At 41.5% G+C, this 18908-nt stretch overlaps 1 protein-coding gene across 1 annotated transcript; it reads right to left on the bottom strand.

Annotated features, from left to right (window-relative positions):
• Positions 1 to 4282: 4282 nt before the first annotated feature.
• Positions 4283 to 18665, bottom strand: LOC142959302 (tumor necrosis factor receptor superfamily member 19-like). The gene is made up of 9 exons (XM_076100547.1): positions 18469 to 18665; positions 17671 to 17784; positions 11643 to 11821; positions 11415 to 11500; positions 7219 to 7383; positions 5907 to 6035; positions 5614 to 5716; positions 4798 to 5063; positions 4283 to 4287 (listed from the first exon to the last, which is right to left on the bottom strand). Exons 1-9 carry the CDS (start codon positions 18529 to 18531, stop codon positions 4283 to 4285), a joined length of 1110 nt encoding a protein of 369 aa, XP_075956662.1. The 5' UTR covers positions 18532 to 18665.
• Between the last annotated feature and the right edge of the window lie 243 nt (positions 18666 to 18908).

The following is an 18908-nucleotide window of genomic DNA, read 5'->3' as shown; positions in this document are numbered from 1 at the left end:
GGATTATGTCAGTTTGGGGTTCGGGACAGATTCAGTGTTTTTGGAGCTTAAACCAAACTGCAGATAAAAAGGTCACGATACATCAGCCATAGAGTTAATTGTGAAACGTATTGTTTAAATCTGTATTACATGAATCCCTCAACTCTGGAAGTGCATCGCTGAATCGCTTGATTTTATGAATTCATTCAAGAATTGAGAAAATACGACAAGGACAAGTAAGCAGTCTGATAGGGGATCCGTCAACAGCTCTTGTTGAGTCCAGGGTGGTTGAAGGGTGGAACACGAGCCAAAGAAATCCATGTCATCCTGGAAAGAGAGCAGGAAGAGGATCACAGAGTGATTAGTAACAAATCTATCTGGAGCCTACCAGGGGCCAGCTGAAAGCAGGATAGTCTTGTCTACATCAAAGAAGTTGTGGTGTCTCTTGTTTCTTTGACCAGCTGCTCTTAAAGCCACAGTATGTAAAAATGTCATGTTATGGTATGAAGTAAAGATCACTTTAAAGAAATCATAGTAAAGTATTCCATAAAAAAGTGATGGTATAGTATTCCATGGAAATTTCTGAAAATGACTTTTTTTTACTATAATAGGATTTTTTCATTGTTTTTATCAACTGGTATACTTTTACTGTTTTCGACAAACTATGATTTTTTTTTTATTAACTTTTTTGTCATTCTATACGATGACTTTTTAGTTACTTTTTTACCTTGACCTTTTTTGACATGCTATGACAATTTTTTGTGAATATATACTTGAACGTTTTTATGACTGACTTTTTCAAGACCATGATTAAACCATGACTTTTTTCGAGTGCTGTGACTTTTTTTGGACATATACTATCGTTTTATAATTTCTGTTTTTTTTGACGTACTATACTATGACTTTTTTCGATGTACTATACTATGACTTTTTTCGACATGCTATACTATGACTTTTTTCGACATGCTATACTGTGACTTTTTACGACATGCTATACTATGACTTTTATTATGAAATGCTATTCTATGACTTTTATTATGAAATGCTATTATTTGACTTTACGAAATACTATGACTTTTTTCGACATGCTATACTGTGACTTTTATTATGAAATGCTATTATCTGACTTTTTACGAAATACTATGACTTTTTTTATGAAATGCTATTATCTGACTTTACGAAATACTATGACTTTTTTCGACATGCTATACTGTGACTTTTATTATGAAATGCTATTATCTGACTTTTTACGAAATACTATGACTTTTCGACATGCTATACTATGACTTTTATTATGAAATGCTATTATCTGACTTTTTACGAAATACTATGACTTTTTTCGACACCCTATACTATGACTTTTATTATGAAATGCTATTATCTGACTTTTGACGAAATACTATGACTTTTTTCGACATGCTATACTGTGACCTTTTTCGACATGCTATACTATGACTTTTATTATGAAATGCTATTTGACTTTTTACGAAATACTATGACTTTTTTCGACATGCTATACTGTGACCTTTTTCGACATGCTATACTGTGACTTTTTACGACATGCTATACTATGACTTTTATTATGAAATGCTATTCTATGACTTATTATGAAATGCTATTATCTGACGTTTTTCGACATTCTGACTTTTTTCGACATGCTATACTGTGACCTTTTTCGACATGCTATACTGTGACTTTTTTCGACATGCTATACTATGACTTTTATTATGAAATGCTATTATCTGACTTTTTACGAAATACTATGACTTTTTTCGACATGCTATACTATGACTTTTATTATGAAATGCTATTATCTGACTTTTTACGAAATACTATGACTTTTTTTGACATGCTATACTGTGACTTTTTTCGACATGCTATACTATGACTTATGAAATGCTATTATCTGACTTTTTACGAAATACTATGACTTTTTTCGACATGCTATACTGTGACCTTTTTCGACATGCTATACTATGACTTTTATTATGAAATGCTATTTGACTTTTTACGAAATACTATGACTTTTTTTATGAAATGCTATTATCTGACTTTACGAAATACTATGACTTTTTTCGACATGCTATACTGTGACTTTTATTATGAAATGCTATTATCTGACTTTTTACGAAATACTATGACTTTTCGACATGCTATACTATGACTTTTATTATGAAATGCTATTATCTGACTTTTTACGAAATACTATGACTTTTTTCGACACGCTATACTATGACTTTTATTATGAAATGCTATTATCTGACTTTTGACGAAATACTATGACTTTTTTCGACATGCTATACTGTGACCTTTTTCGACATGCTATACTGTGACTTTTTACGACATGCTATACTATGACTTTTATTATGAAATGCTATTCTATGACTTTTATTATGAAATGCTATTATCTGACGTTTTTCGACATTCTGACTTTTTTCGACATGCTATACTGTGACCTTTTTCGACATGCTATACTGTGACTTTTTACGACATGCTATACTATGACTTTTATTATGAAATGCTATTCTATGACTTTTATTATGAAATGCTATTATCTGACGTTTTTCGACATTCTGACTTTTTTCGACATGCTATACTGTGACCTTTTTCGACATGCTATACTGTGACTTTTTTTCGACATGCTATACTATGACTTTTATTATGAAATGCTATTATCTGACTTTTTACGAAATACTATGACTTTTTTCGACATGCTATACTGTGACTTTTTTCGACACGCTATACTATGACTTTTATTATGAAATGCTATTATCTGACTTTTTACGAAATACTATGACTTTTTTCAACATGCTATACTGTGACTTTTTTCGACACGCTATACTATGACTTTTATTATGAAATGCTATTTGACTTTTTACGAAATACTATGACTTTTTTCGACATGCTATACTATGACTTTTATTATGAAATACTATTATCTGACTTTTTCGACATGCTATACTGTGACTTTTTTCTACATGACTATGACTTTTATTATGAAATGCTATTTGACTTTTTACGAAATACTATGACTTTTTTCGACATGCTATACTATGACTTTTATTATGAAATGCTATTATGTGACTTTTTACGAAATACTATGACTTTTTTTGACATGCTATACTGTGACTTTTTTCGACATGCTATACTGACTTTTCGACATGCTATACTATGACTTTTTTATGATTTTTTTCGACATGCTATACTATGACTTTTATTATGAAATGCTATTATCTGACTTTTTTCGACATGCTATACTAAGACTTTTTTATTGCTTTTTTCGACATACTATGCTATGACTTTTGATGACATATACTATGACTTTTTTATTTTTTCGACATGCTATACTGTGACTTTTAAACAACATGCTATACTATGACTTTTTCAACATACTATACTATTAATTTTTCGACATGCTATACTGACTTTTTGGAAATACTATACTGTGACTTTACTATACTGTCTTACATAAATCCCCCAACCCTATGGAATTGCAATACTAAATTGCTTGATTTAAAGACTTATTAAAGAACTGAGAAAATAAATTCCTGGGTCTGTAAACTTGTTCGTGGTTTATTTACAAAAACAATATTTGGAAGTGACCAATCACAACCAACAGCACTATAACTGTGGGAAGTAAAGCAAACATATTGTCAGTCATGTCTATGTTACAAAAATATTGACCTATTTAATATTTTACAGTATCTACAACAAATCTATCACTTTGACATTCCTTGTTTTAACTTGCTCCATATCATCAAGATTGTCTTCGATGTGCAACATAATACCCTTTGACATTTTTCTTCACACCTCAAATTTGTTACCTTTACACACAAAAGCTCCACAATACCACCTGCTCGGTCAGTGGTACAGTTTATGTTCTCCTACATGTAAATATGAAAGACATTCTCAAGGCAGAGCAGAGGCTCACTTTGATTCACTGTGATTGACGGTAAGAAGTCGATACTCCTTGACGTTTGAACTTCATTCGATTTCACCCTCTGGGCCAGTGAGTTCACATTCAGTGTGGGTGTGCATGTGTGTGTATCTCTATCCCCTTTGCCCTCATGCTTTGATTTTCCTCAGCAGTGCTTTTGTTTGTAACTATGCACATATTTTATTTGGACCCCTTGACAAGGGACGCTGAGGTCAGCGGCATTTCAAAGAGGCGGTGCGAGAGTGGCTTGAGAGTGGCTGCTGCTCATCGGTATGGGGGGGGGGGGGGGGACTAGAGAGTAATCTCATCCGGGATCTGGCCGCGGCTGTTGAGTCCAGGGTGGAACACGAGCCAAAGAAATCCATGTCATCCTGGAAAGAGAGCAGGGAGAGGATCACAGACACACAGTGATTAGTAACAAATCTATCTAGAGCCTATCAGGGGCCGACTGGAAGCAGGATAGTCTACATCAAAGAAGTTGTGGTGTCTCTTGTTTCTTTGACCAGCTGCTCTTAAAGCCACAGTATGTAAAAAATGTCATGGTATAACATAAAGATCACTTTAATATTTCATAAATAGTCTTTTGTTGAGTGGGAGAGGCCGCCTTTTCTTCTTTGCAGTTCGCTCTCACATACCTTTGCTTGACACTAAATAATAAATAATACGAAGATCATTCATCAGTTCGCTTTGAGGCAGCTAATTTGAAGTGCCATGGGAGTGTCTTAACACACACATTCATGAGGAAAGCTGATTCATATCCAGGCGAGTTATGAGCAAACTCAGTAGAAATGTGTGTGCCATTTGGTAAAAGGAAGTCACGCTTCATTAATAGCTAATCTTACGTTTCCGGTGTTTTGCATGAGAGTAATATGACACCTCACCTTCCTGACTTGATGCATCTGTCACAGCTTCGCTGTAGCTCTTTCTGGTCATCTCAGGTGAATTCTCCCTTGGCTTGCACCCCTCCTCTTCATCGCCATCCTCTTCTTCCACCTCCAGTCTCCCTGCAGGTTCAGCGGTGCACTGAGGCCACCCAGAACACTCTGCAGGCTCCAAACTCCGTCTCATCCCACCAGCCTCTTTGCAGTGGGACTCAGGACGTCCTCCCAGCTGCATCGGGATGCTCTCCCCATCCCGATGTGTATTTCTGGGGAGCATAATAAAAGAAAGCTGTGGTTATCACCATGAATCACTGTTCACAGCCACACCCAGTGTGGCTTCACTTTTATGCACAGTGCCCTCGGTGTGTTCGCAACACTTCAAAGAATCTAATTAACCCCATTAAATGACGTCTGCAGCACCTTGAATAGCAAGAGAAATGAGAAAGCTGTTACCAGCATGAGTGTAGGTGTTAGCTGATCTTCCTTTTACTCTCAGCGTGTGAACACGATTATGCTCCTTACTTTACGTGATTTATGGTACAGTATAATATTCTACACAGCTGGGACCAGCTAAGCTTCAATAATCATCTCCGTGACTATATTTACCTTGCAAAGGCATGCAGTTGTGTACGATTGTGTTTGTTGGGTTGTTAATGTTGAGTTTGCCTACTAGCCGGCTGTAAAGGTCAGTCAGCCCAGCGTGATGCAAACATTGCAGGGTTTTGTAGTCATTTCCCTCCGGGCTGAACATTTTTGGCAGTCGTGTTTCCAGGCAGTTTAGATATAGGCGTTAATGAGCATATACATATTCCTCACCCGTCGCTGAGGCTCATCTGGGACTGGAAGGGACTGTTGTCCAGGCTGCGGCCCAGACTGCAGCTCTCATCACAGCACAGAGACGGGATCACGTGGACTGGACCTGGACACACACACACACACACATGTACAACTTTACAAAAACCCACCTGCCATCACCTCCTAAAGGCACGATGAGACCCACTACACAGTTTACCACTGGAGTTAGAATACAATGCTTTCCTTACACTCATCAGTTGTTTGATCGGCTTCGGCTGTTGTATAAAATGTCTTCGGTCGGAACCACAACCTACCACAGGTTTGTCCGGGGCCCAGGTGACACTGGCAGCAGGGTCTCTGGGGAAGGTCTTGGAGCCAGCGGGGGTCCAGGCAGGACAGCTCTGCTCCACCGTAGGGACAATCCTGGGACCTCAGAGAGGCAGCTGAGGAAACAACAAGCCACGTCTCAGCTCTTCTACTAATACCACTTGAAATATAATATTGTATCCTGCATGAAAGCTTTATAAATGCTTTATTAATAGTTATTAAATTGTTTACTGATGCTTAATAGAACAGTTACAAGCCATGGAAAAGAATAACTTTTGGGTTGCCAGGTTTACTGGACAGACCGAAGAACCTTTTAAGTATTTTGTAATGCTTTCGCGCATTTATAACTGCTTTATTACCAAGCAGAAGGGACAGTCAAAGAAGTGTTTCACAACCTAGGACACACAAATGTAACCCTTGATAAAAACATGCCTTAATAGAAGTTGGTACCCTTTTACTTTTACAGAAGAAATGCTTCATTCTTATTAGTAATAACTGGATTTTTGTGTTTTTGTAATTGCTGCCGTCAGGTGAAATCCTCCCAGCTACAGTCGTGCCGTTTATCTGACTAAACGTACATTCTCTCTTGTGTGTTGGGAAATGCCTCACTACCCTCGGGTCCACGAGGCCGATTAAAATTCTTTTGAATCATTTAAAAAGCAACAGTGTCAGCGTTTGGAAGCAGCTTGGGTAAAGGGTGGGGTGAATGTTTGGACTGAGTGAAAAACATTTAACTTGTGCATTCACCTTACACCGTCACGGTGAGAAAAACACAGAGAGCTGGTAACGCCTTAGTAACTTCTACCTTCAGGCGAGCTTTCGGGGGAAACGTGATGTCATTAACTCTTTGCCCCGGGACGTTTCACATACTCAAAACGCTTTTGGCCTCCGGAATGCTGCTCATTATACAAGTTACTACAAATATGCAACATCAGGGTTTAATGGGGCTTAACACTGGTGACCAAATCTGACAGACGAACTGGCACTCTGTTTGTGTTGTTAACAAAAGAGCGATGAAATCACGCTCATCCAGCTATAAATACTCCTCATCATTTACCTTATTAAGGGCTCTTTAAGTGGCACCCATATTTTAACATGCACATATTTAGCTCTTGAATGTGAATCCACCTTAAGGCCTGTGCATTGCACTGCATACCTTCTTTTTTTTAAAGCACCAATCATTAGTAAATTGTTTTGAAGAATCCCCTCAACCTCCTGCTCTTCTTGGCATCTATTAAACACACGGCCCTGATTCTGAAAACTCTTTTTCAGCCATGCACACGTGCAGATGTGACTCACCACTGGGCTTCTTCTCCAGCAGCTGTCTCTTGCAGTAGATAACACACAGGACCAGCAGGGCCAGCAGCACGGTGGCCAGAGCGCTGCAGATGACCGCGGCCAGGGCCATGTCCCGCGGGCTGGTCACCACCGAGGGCAGCGGCACCAGGTTCACGCGCCCGCTGCCTGTGAGGAAGACGGAGGGAGATGAAGGTGAAATACGGCTGAACCGCAGGGCGTAAAATGTCCATTCAGTCTTTGATTGACCACATGGCAGCGTATATATGCACCTTATTTCAAAGTGATGAGTGTTTCTGAGCAAACACACAAACACCCTATCTCTCAAAATAGCAGTTATTGGATAACACGTGACGAGGAGCCGCTACTTCACGTTATCCGACGCTCCTCAGCCAATCAGAATCGGGTAACGTGAGACAAATTATTTCCCTTGCGCCTCGAGCCAGTCGCCCCTTTGCTTAAGTCTAATGAAATACGCAGAGGAGTTCAAAGAGAAAACGCCTGTGGTGGGTTCGCCCTTTATCTGCCTCTGTCTCGCTTCCCCACAGAAGATGATTTACAGACATCCCCCCCCCCACACCCCCAGGCTCTCCCTCACATGCCAGTCACACAGCCCTGAAGTCAAGAGGCAGACATGCTAGTCAGGCTTCTGCAATGGTTCAGATATTAGTGTGTAAGCGGGTTTGTTTTTACACTTCTGTCGCACATGCACTGATTTCATGACTGAGTTCTCATCCTGCCCCGAGGGGGAAACGTGATATCCCGGCTGGCTCCGCCTTCAGGACCCTTTACACACTCATGTAGAGACTTTCGGCTTCAAGAACGCTGCTCATCACACACGTTACCACAAACACAGAACATTGGGGTTTAATATCAACGTAAGACAGATGAACTGGCACTCTTGTTTAAAAGAAAATTGTCATCTGCTTCGTGTAATTATCCTTTCGAGCACTAAGTCAGAGGTAAAGAGAGGAGAAGAAACAGCAGCACACCTGAAGTCTCTAGTTGAGTGACATTTCTCTCTGAGCTCATGTAGCTGAACATAACTGTCTGTGATTATTACCAGCAAATCAAATAATACCTGATCACTGTCTGTATGATGGCAGAGGAAACATTAAAGGCATGCTGGTCTGACACTGTGAAGCAGACAGAGCAGTTAACAATGTGTGGGGCAAGAAAAGAAGTTGTGAGAGATTGTTGATGAATATGGCAAATATAATGAATGGCTTTTTGTTTGAGAAAATCTTTTTTCAGTGAGCCCTGCTGTTTGCTTTTCAGCACATTAATCATAAAGGGAACTGGTTTCCACCTTTTCACATCCAAGAGCTCTTTGTTACGCCCTGTAAACACGACTTCAGCTTTGGGCAGTTGTTTTATTCAGCCAGATAGGGGATACGGGTATTTTAACATTCCTTCTAAGGGAAGAAAAAAAAACCTCAAAGCAGCACTTAGTAGCTTAGTTTGACCCAGAGAGCAAAATAAAAGGGCATTTTTAAATAAGCACAAAGCACATAATGTCAAAAACATGACTTAGAACTTGTCATTTAAACATATCGGCAACTTCTACAGATCCTAAAATCACTGCAACTGCTCTCAATCATTTACAGTTTACATAAGAGCATTTGTATTTAGACACAGAGGCACCTTCTCACATTTAAAAATATTACGCTGTATGTAAAAAATAAATGTATTACCACAAACAATGTTAAATACCTCACAAGGACACAGTGTAACACCATATTTCATCTTCACGTCTGAGACTCATAATGAATTGTCATGGCAGGGATTACTTAATAATAATGGTCATAAACAAAGGCACTGCACTGTATTGCTAATCTGTAAATACATTCTAACCATTGTGTTTGCATTTGGTCTTCACTGTCAAGGTGAGCATCAACACAAAGCAGCCCGTTATCAGAGCAGCTGCAGCACACACAGATAAACACTGGTCCATTGAAGAGGCCTCACCTGCTGATATTATCTCCTCACAAACCAGACCAATAAACCGCAGCCTGTCATACACTCCCTGCCTGTTCACTTAATGGGACACCGCATACTCCAAATAAAAAGGAGCACCTCTCTACACCTCAGAGGGATCTTTGACTTCAGTACAAACTCTTTTTAAGGAGGTTCTTTAGGAGAACCGATCCGTTCTGTACGCAGAACTCTGAATACCAGAAAGGAGAAAATAAACATTTGATTCTTATTCTGTTTAATGTAAAGACATTTAAAAAGGTTCAAACTTGAATTTATGCCAAGAACTTTACTCTAGTTGCAAATATATTCTAAACAGAAGCTCTCTCTGAACGTTTAGTGCATTTCTTGGCAGTATTATTAAACGAGGTACAGCATATTAAATCATAATTTAATAGAGAATCTGGATACGTCCGCTAGAAATGATTTATAATGTCATGACTCCCAAGGTGTTGCGTTTGTGATAAAACGTTTTATGATCATCATATAAACGCACCATCATTGCTGTGAGGTTGTGGTTTGGTATTTGCATGATAATTCCATTAGGAACAGCAGTGAGGATAAACTGATCCGCGATCAGATCGTCATTCCAGCTGCTGACATCTGAGTATGAGACAAATTTAAAGGCTGTAGTTTGAATCGCTGGCAGGCAATCGTAGTTAGGAATGTTTGCTGTGCCTCGCCAGCCTGATGTGTTTTCTTGCCGTCTGTGGTGAGAACTGGTTGCATGAACCTTTGAAGTCAGTGAGCGCGCTGCACGAGTGAAGACAGATTATGTTTTCTTCAAGTAACTAGGACAGAGGTTTACTGGATTATGGTCACGATCTCTTTTAGTTGCATGCAAAAAAAGGATAAGCAGCAAATAACTGAATGTCTTGAAAAGAAGGGAAATCCTGGATGAAATATAACTGATGTTTTGTGGCTGCACTTTAAACTCACACCACTGTTTCTCTTTGAAGGATAAACTGGCCGTCTACCTTGTGGTAGATCCAGTTGGAAATAGTAATAAGGACAATTTAACAGAGAAGGTGAACCAAAACATTTAAACTGCGGCTCGTGAAACCGAAACAACGTGCCGAAAGACAATAAAATCTTCTGCAAAGCCTAGTGAAACTGCTGAGTCAGGTGATATTATTTCTGTGGGTTCGTCAGCACAAGCGACATCTGTCTGCACGCCTGTGTGTGTGTGTGACAGCATGGTCCAGTCAGCTCTCCTAGATCTACCGTGACACTGAAGAACTCCTAGCAGATGAAACACATTAAAGAGGCTGAAGGAATCCATAAAACACAATCTCCTTTTCCCCTCAGTTCCAAAAAGCCACTGTGGGAAAGGGAGGAGAGGAAAGGGGGGGGGGGGTTGTAAAATTGACAGTCCTCCCCAGACGGCGACTGCCTCCCCTGCACAGATGCACCGTAGCTCCGGGCCAGTGTGGCCTATTAGAATGTTCTGCCCTTCAAGTTTTCACCACCCTCCTCAAGATAACACTGGAGGGAGGGAGCGGGACTCTCAAGCATTTGGAAATGCTCCACGGAGAGAGTCCCTGCAGGACCGAGTAACTACCAGCTATGTTCTCAGACACAATGGCCATTTTGTTTCGCAGGCCTCCTCTAGTATCAAAAAGGGAAGCTGCACACTCCCTATGGTGTTTACTCTGGTGCTAAAACTAATACTATTGAGACATGTTTTGTCTAGAAATATCAATAGAAGTATTGTTCGAGGAAGTCGGCTCATTTCATCCAAACTCAGTGCCAAAAACGAGTGACATTCTGAGCCATCATAATCCAGTGTTATGTTAGTGGTATCCATTTCAGCTTTTCAACTGCTCAGCTTGTAAATCCAAGCATTTATTTGCACATACAGCATTGCTGCTTGACTCCGTGAGACTTAGTGAATGAACTATGGCTTGCTCCACCCTTTATAGTCTGTAGTTCTGATTACACCAAAGGCCTTGTGCTGGCATGTTTTGTGTGTGTGTGTGCGCAGGCTTTGTTGTGGCACTGCAACCTGGCTTTTGGTTCTGATAGCATTGGGCTATGAGTTTAATAGTGTGCTGTAGCCGCTGATGTTTGCTCTTAGACTATTGTATCCCCGCTTGTTTCATCTTAAAACATGGCCTATTGTGGGCTGGGATGAATAGCCTGTATTCATGGGAACATTTTAACAGAATGTCCCACTGATGTCAGGCCAACTGTTAGAAGAGGTAAAAGAACGTAAAGGTGCTTACAGTGAGGCTCATAAGGAGGCGGAGGGTCCCCACAGGGTATACACTCCATGTCCTGAAAACCACTTAATTTTGTCTTCCTGTAATATCTGTTGAAGACACAAAATGACACGTTTTAATGTTCAAACATGCACAAACTCAGTTCATAGTGTTGTTACATATTAAAGGTATTACATATCCGACTATTATTGTTAACAACTGTCTGGTGGCGATGTGTGTCTGTCCTCTTACCCCGGCAGACAGTCGCCACACACGGCGTTGCTGGTGGTGGAACAGTTGCCCTTCTGGAAGCGGTTGATGAGTCCACAGTCCAGGCAGGGCTTGCACTTCTGCAGGCTCCGGTCCTCCTTGAAGCGACTGCTCCGGCAGGGCACGCACCGGGCATCCTCTCCATAACCAAAGCCACATTCCTGGGGGGATTAACAGGAGGAATACACCGGTTAAGAGGTGGGGTCGGTGGTTTGGAGAGCTGTGCAGCTGGTGAAAAGAAGGGCTTGAATGCGGACTACCGGGGGTCTGGAATTAAAGAATGATCTTGGCCCGCGGGATCAAACGACAACAATGGCCTGCCTTCTTTTGAGAGTCCATCTTACACTGGCAATAATCTCCCTGACTCTCTTAGCATGAATGAGCGGCCTTCCGCTGCAAGACCCAGAAAGGCCAGGCATTTGAATGATAAAGGCCCCAGGGGACACCCACTGTTGTATTATTGCAAGTTTATTGCTGCGTTTTTTTGTGCGACTCCCTCTCCGAGCAGACTCCGTGAGAGTCCCGTTGATTGAGAGGCTGGCAGGCGAAGGAAAGGCTTCAGTGAGGGGGCAAGGATTATGGAGCGGTATATGGAGAAAATGAGATGAATACTCTTTTTGTCAACAATTGAAAAGTGCACTTAAAAAGCACAGCTTCCTACTACCGTGTGACTGATCTAATGCCGAACCTTCTTTTGATGATTTCTTCACCTGAAACGAGCAAAAATAAAAGATAGTTAAAAAAAAAAAAAAAACTTTTTATTGTTTTCTTTGACTAAAATATATAGTCTGGATAGAAGATAACATATGTATTGTGTTTGTTTATATGAGTTATCGGTATTTCCCAGTCGCATTAACTCTTTTTCACATTTATAACTTACGGTGAAAGGAACCAAATATCAACACTAAAATGAACCCCAAATGTATTAATAATATAATTATGTATTGCCGATGTCTTTCCTAATTGGTTCTCTGTCACACCCCTAAAAGTTATGTTGAAAGACTGGTGACCTCACTGACTAACTGACATTTACATGACAGCTGATATTACTGTACTGCAGTGGTGGGCCGTCAGGGCCTGCAAGGCCTTCTCTGCTGGCCTAAACAGAATCAGAAGCTATATCTATTTTATAATTTAATATTTTTCTTAAATACAGTACATGTATTATAATTTATAAACATATTTTTCCCATTATCTTATTTTCTCATTGCACAGCTACTGTCTTCCTCAGTTGCTCTGCTTCCAGTGCAGCTTGTTTTTAGTAGAGCTTTTATCCAATCAGATTTCACCTCTGTGTCTCTAGGTAAGAACAGAGGCCCGAGGCCTGCAGACTCACAAGTGAATCCATGTGCAGTTTAAGTGAATGGGGACGATATTGTTGATTGTCATAGTCTTCAACCAATCAGATCTTTAGTTTGACATGTTGGGCGTATTCTTTGACGTGTCAGAGCCTGCTAGCCGGCCTATAGCTACGTCAGCATTACGTGCAGCTCAGTTTCCATGTGCAGCTCTGCAGTGAGGTACAGCGTGTGCTGTGATTGGTCAGTGGGCGAGCACGTGACTATCGTGAAACGAAACTTAACAGCAGAGGCTTAGTCGGCGTTGTGAATCACATCACGTGATGCAGCTCAGCCAATCAAATATGGGCATTCTGACAAGTTTCCTGACTCCAGTGAGATGTACCACACACCGTGACACAGGGTGCTGAGAAGAGGAAAGACATTGCAGAGCAGTACGTCTGATGTTTTAGTTGTGAAAGTAAAATCATAAGACAAACTCTCTGGGCCGCGGCTTGTCATTAAGGAATCATGGTGGGTCCCATAGCCAGACCAGCTGAGAACCACTGTCCTACATGAGCACAGAAAACATTATATTTTCCTGAATTTAAGCTTCTGCATTTTCCAAATCCTCTACTATTATTCAAAGGTATTGTAAGCCTCGTACCGAACGGTTTAATACGAATCCGTATATAGTTACAGTCTTAAAAACGAATAATAGCTGTGGCGCCATCATGTGGTTATAATGTGGTATTTTAGCTGCAGGACAGCAGTGAAGGCCTAGGTATAAAATGCACGGCCCGCCACTGCTGTACTGTAATATCTGAGTGAAAAGACCCTGCAGGGATGACATCATACATTGATCATTCATTATCAGCTCCATAGCAGCTGCCCTCCTGTTGTCCAGCGTTGCCACACTGCAATCCAAAGCCAGAAGGATAGACGGGGGGGGGGGGGGGTGCTCATATATCATTAAAGTGAAGGCCAGCTCCAAACAGGGCTTCTCTCATCGCCCGTGTCCCATTTCACCGCCGGGGCATGCAGTCCTGCTGGAATGTGGGCACGAGTGTCTGATATGGGAGTTAGGTTTTGGGGAAGCAGGCTGGCAAGAAATAAAAAGGGAGAGGCAAAGATGCGATCGTGCGATGGCACCACAGAGTCGGGACAGAAGATGAGGATTTCAGCCCTTCCAGCCAAACACATGTGAGGCCTGACATTGAACCCTTTGGGCCAGGGCCTGGCCCGAGGTGGACAAGCTAGGGCTGGACTACTGCAGCTGTTGTTATGAGCTTTCCATAAAAGGCCTTGCTCTCCAGCAGAGCAGGGAACAGTGGAGGTGTGGGGGGGGGGAAGAGACAGAAAGAGCGAGAAACAGAAAGGGGGTGGCTGATGAGTGATAAAAAGGGGAAAGGCGGAATAAAGAAGACTCGGCCGCCCACTGTTGCCTGTCTGAGGGGAAAGAAGCTCAGACTGAGCCAGGGGAGGCTGGAAAACTACCACGGCACTCAACCGTAATACTAGTCCTTAAGAAAGGGCTGCAGGCCCGGCCACTGCAGGGCACCTCACAGAAGTCCTGTGACCCACTTCCACATGAAGGAAGGGGCCCGGCGATGATTCGTCTCATCTAACCCAAGCACTGGCACAAGCTCTGCCTGTGGGGCACCACATGGCAGGATGGGGGCTGATGCCACGTAGACACGAGCAGGTCAGAGCGCTGAAACAAAAGCAAACGAGAGCCAACTTCTGCCTCTTTGATCCGGGCAGCACAGATCAGCGAGGAGGGATCTCTTTGTTCTTTCATCCCTGCTTACAAAGCGGTGCAGAGCCGACATCCTGCACTGACTGAGCCTAGTTCAGCAGCTGAGAGGAAGACAATACTCCGTGGTGATCGGTGATGTTTATGTTATTATATGAAAGCACAATGTATACGCTTTTTCCTATACATAACTCCAAAAAAACATATTTATTCAAATGGATGGGATAAAACTACATATTTGGGAAGAACGGATGTTGTCAAGAAAAAAATATTAACGTCAAAGTCATCCCAAAAAAAAAAAAAAGCAGATGCTTAACATCCTATTTCCCTCCTATCTCCTGATCTAGTTTGGCTGAGAATGCCAAGCATAACAGCAGCGTGGAGGGGAGGGGAGCGGCGTGAGAGAGGAGAGCTGGCTGGGACCTGAAGCATGTTCAGACGGAGAGATATTTCTGAGATTAGGAGGGAATCAGAAGGGGGGCGGGGGGGGCGGCCAGTCATCTGATCTGGTAATGAAACAGCGCTGAAAACAATGCATGCTAGTTAAAGCTGTGTTCAGTCTGGGACAAAACACACTCTTGCTCTTTTTGTTTCCCTCTCTCTATTACACTTTTTACTGTCTGGGTTCTTTAGACACTATAGCGCAGAAGCAGCTCTGATTTTGACCCCTCCATTGTCTCTCTCGTTAGCCAGCAGTAACCCCTTTGCCCTGCGATCGTGGCTGAAGGAAATGTTACACTCTTGCTACATACTACAAGACGTCGACACATCAAAGTTGTGTTCCTGCCTCTTTTTTTTTCATTTGCCACTGGCAGTTTTCCAGCATGTACTGGAAGGCAATTCCCTCCTTCTTCGTCATCCTCGACAACACAAGAGACGAGGCAACTTACTATGAATGAAACCTAGAATGAAATATGTCTGTAAAAAAGAACAACTGGTTTTAATGGACGTCCCCTCTGTGTGGGTGGTTCTTTTCGCTACAGTTGGTGTGAAGGGGCTAATTGATGTTTGTCAGCTCGCCTAAGAGCGGCTTCCAGAGGCAAACTTCCAGAGCAAACTGGGGCACATTCCTCTGGGATCTCTATGGCAGCTGCACAGAGTGACTCCAAAAGTCTGCTTCCCTCCCAACGTCCAGCCATGCCTTTCAGAATACGGACAGATTGTCTTGGTTACGCAGCGCTCAGATCAGAAGTTGTTTCTCTGGGAAACTTTCTCTGAGTGCAGGCCTGGGGTCGCCACTGTGAGAGCCGGCATCCCGCTACCTTCAGAGAAAGAATGAGGCAGCCAATTATTAACCAGGACCCCAGGGTGGCTCGCAGCATTCAGGCCTGTTGAGCTGGCAGGAGGAACACGAGGACTACTGAAGCGCATTACCAACCACAAAGTGCATGTCTGTGTGCACTGAGATTAAAGGCAACTGGACTTAAATGCATGTGTGCAACAGATGTCAAGGTTTTTTTTTCACCAGTACTCAAAGATGTAGAGGAGTGTACACCCAACTTAAAGTCAGGTTACCCGCCTTTTTATTTATGGAATACTCAAAGCTGACATTTTATTAATGTAAACGTATGCGTTACTGAAACTAGGTTGTCAAAATGTACTACTAAAGCCATTTAGCTTCCAGTCTTTTCTTGTTTTCTTAGGCCCATCAATATCTTTCAACTATATGAACAGCAGGTATATCCTAACATGCATTCAGTTGCTAGTTTATGAGGTACCCTCAGCTAGTCTGATACAACAGCCCTGCTGTAGATCGGACCTTTACGAAGGTTATAATGTTCAGCATTCTTTAAACTGTTTTGGTTCAACTTCATGGTCGTTTTGTGGGCTGTTGAACTGTATCGCATTACACTGAAGTGTGTCTCAAATATTTAGTCTACCACTGTCGGTATAAATGGGGTGTCATAGTGTTTGTTGATCTGTGCATTACTTAAAACATATTGAAAGACCCGTCAATCACTGTGGGAGTAACACCAGGTTCCAATCAGACGTTTTACATTTTGGTGATTCCTCCTTTTGTGTGTCTGTGTGCCTTTAAACTTTAAAAAAGGAGAAGAAATCTGCCAAATTGGTTGATACTGTTCAACTTACTGTTTAACTTACCTCCAGTATAATTTAACTTGTGTTCAAAAGTGCAATCAATCACGCCTTTTTTGATACTGCAGAGGCAATGTGGCTGCTGGGTCCTTACCTTTAAACAGCTTTTGTTGTGTACCATAGTTACAGTTAAATCAATCAAAAATGTGAAAAGGGTTTCTTAATAATAATATGTTTGCCTGCCACAAACTGATTCAGTTATTACACTTCGCTCACCTGTCCGTCAATGCCTACACTTGCAAAAGGAGGTGCACGGCGGCTGCCTGCCAGAGGAAAGTCTTAGCGAGCACCATAGAGGCCTGTTTGTACAAAGCACACAAAAAGCTGTGGCTAAGGTGCTGGAAAAAGCTGTATTCCCAGTCGACAGAGCAGCAAGCTTAGGCATGGCTTGCTTCAAACAGTGAAGACAATAAGTTGGACCGGGTGCAATGGGGAAAAACAATGGAAGCCATTCAGCTGCAGAAGGTCAAAAGCATGGGTGTGACTGATTAAAGAGGGGTCGGTGTTTTACAAAAGCTAATAACGGCTTGGCTGTTCTCTGCATGAAAGAGAGGAAGTAATAAATAATGTTGGTTCCCTGGATGAGATAAACTTTTCTAAACAGTGATATCCATTCTTTTCATGAACCCAACGGTTTCAGAGTTTTTGTTTGTTACCGCAGGAATAATCCATTCCACTTCTCTTCAGTTTAAGGAAGTCGATTCAACAGACCTGTTATGGATCCCTTGTGCTGCTACATATGTTTTACTTTTAGTGGCTGTACGGGAAATGCTCCTGAGTGAGCACAGAACTTCAGACAGACCTTCTCTTGTTTTTAAACTACATTTAATTCATGTAAGATAATAAAAACACAATAAGTCCAAAACTATTTTGCTCCAACCTTTGATAGCTCCTGTCCCGCATCACACTGCTTGCAGGGTTTACAGTTCCCAAAGCGGTCCCTGTACTCCTGTTCTCTGCATTCTCTGGTCTGCTCCTCGGCCCCCACAGGAATCTGAGGAGGACAGTCATTTAGTGAAAGTTAGAGATTCTTGTACATCATCACCACTTTTCATCTAGAACAGAAAAAAAGCAGACTGAATCAACAGCTGTGCAACATAATCTCTCTTCAAGTTGTTAAAGGGGATCAACCCCTGCCTTTGACTCTACCTTGAGAACAAGTCTGATACTCGTGGGATGAGATAAGATGAAACTTTAATGAGCCCCGTGGGTAAACCGCAGCAGAATCGAAGTCCCAAAGCAACAATACCGGGATTGCCAAAACCAGAGATGAGAACGTAGATAGCGAACACAATCGGGACAATGCAGCGCACAAAAGTAAAATGATACTCAACATTGTCAGAGTATCGCCAGCAAAGACTCCACAGATCCCACAGTGTGAACCTTTTAAACACTGGCATGCTCAAGTTCATGTGTGCAAGTTTGTGAAAAAACTAATAGTTTGTAGCATCTGCAGCTCACTTTTGGAGAATTATTACATTTTCGGGGTTTGCTCAGTTTTCATGGAGAATTTTTTTTTTTTTTATTATTATTTATTAAAAGCGAGTATGTGCAACTTGAATTAAGTTTTTTTTTTTTGTTGACCCACTGTATCATATAGGTCAGAAATAAACTTTTACACTAAAAGAAAACTGAGTAGAAGTGAAAATGAAATAGAGCAGATCATGTACTCGCTTACCAGAGTTGAATATATGAGCTGCACCGTTAGTAGTGAGAAGGTATGGTGAAGAATCCAGACCATTTTGATGAGCCACTTGTTGCCTGCAGCTGAAAAAAAGGACACATCAGAAGACTGAGATTAAGTATATTATTATATCGTCTCCTCTCTATAATACACGCTTAATAACTATATTTGGTTGGGTCAACTTTTTTAAGATAAAACGATTTTGTTTGTTTTGATTATTACCACCAATACAGGCATGTTCCTGTTTGTTTAACCTCTTAAACCTCACTGACTGATGGCTCAGTCAATACTATCCTCAATACAAAAGTTTCCAAAGACATCAAACATGTCAGTCTGAAGTTTAGGAAAATGTCAATAAAATGATGTGCAACACATCTTATATATTTCCATTTGGATGTCATCTAAATACTGAGTCGTGGGTTATGCTATTCCAC

This window comes from Anarhichas minor, unplaced genomic scaffold (genome assembly GCF_050575085.1).
Source record: "Anarhichas minor isolate MPS153535 unplaced genomic scaffold, ASM5057508v1 ptg000026l, whole genome shotgun sequence".
Taxonomy (NCBI): Eukaryota; Metazoa; Chordata; class Actinopteri; order Perciformes; family Anarhichadidae; genus Anarhichas; species Anarhichas minor.
The sequence above is the reverse complement of the archived record's forward strand: the minus strand, read 5'-3'. Positions and strand labels throughout refer to the sequence as shown.

What these genes read in the sequence shown, in the direction of transcription:
- LOC142959302 (XM_076100547.1), bottom strand. Translation starts at nt 18,531, where the DNA reads ATGGTCTGGATTCTTCACCATACCTTCTCACTACTAACGGTGCAGCTC. An exon ending in TGTGGCGACTGTCTGCCGGG is followed by an intron (nt 11,501 to 11,642) that starts GTAAGAGGACAG and finishes TGTCTTCAACAG; the next exon opens with ATATTACAGGAAGACAAAAT. An exon ending in GCTGGAGAAGAAGCCCAGTG is followed by an intron (nt 6,036 to 7,218) that starts GTGAGTCACATC and finishes TTGTTTCCTCAG; the next exon opens with CTGCCTCTCTGAGGTCCCAG.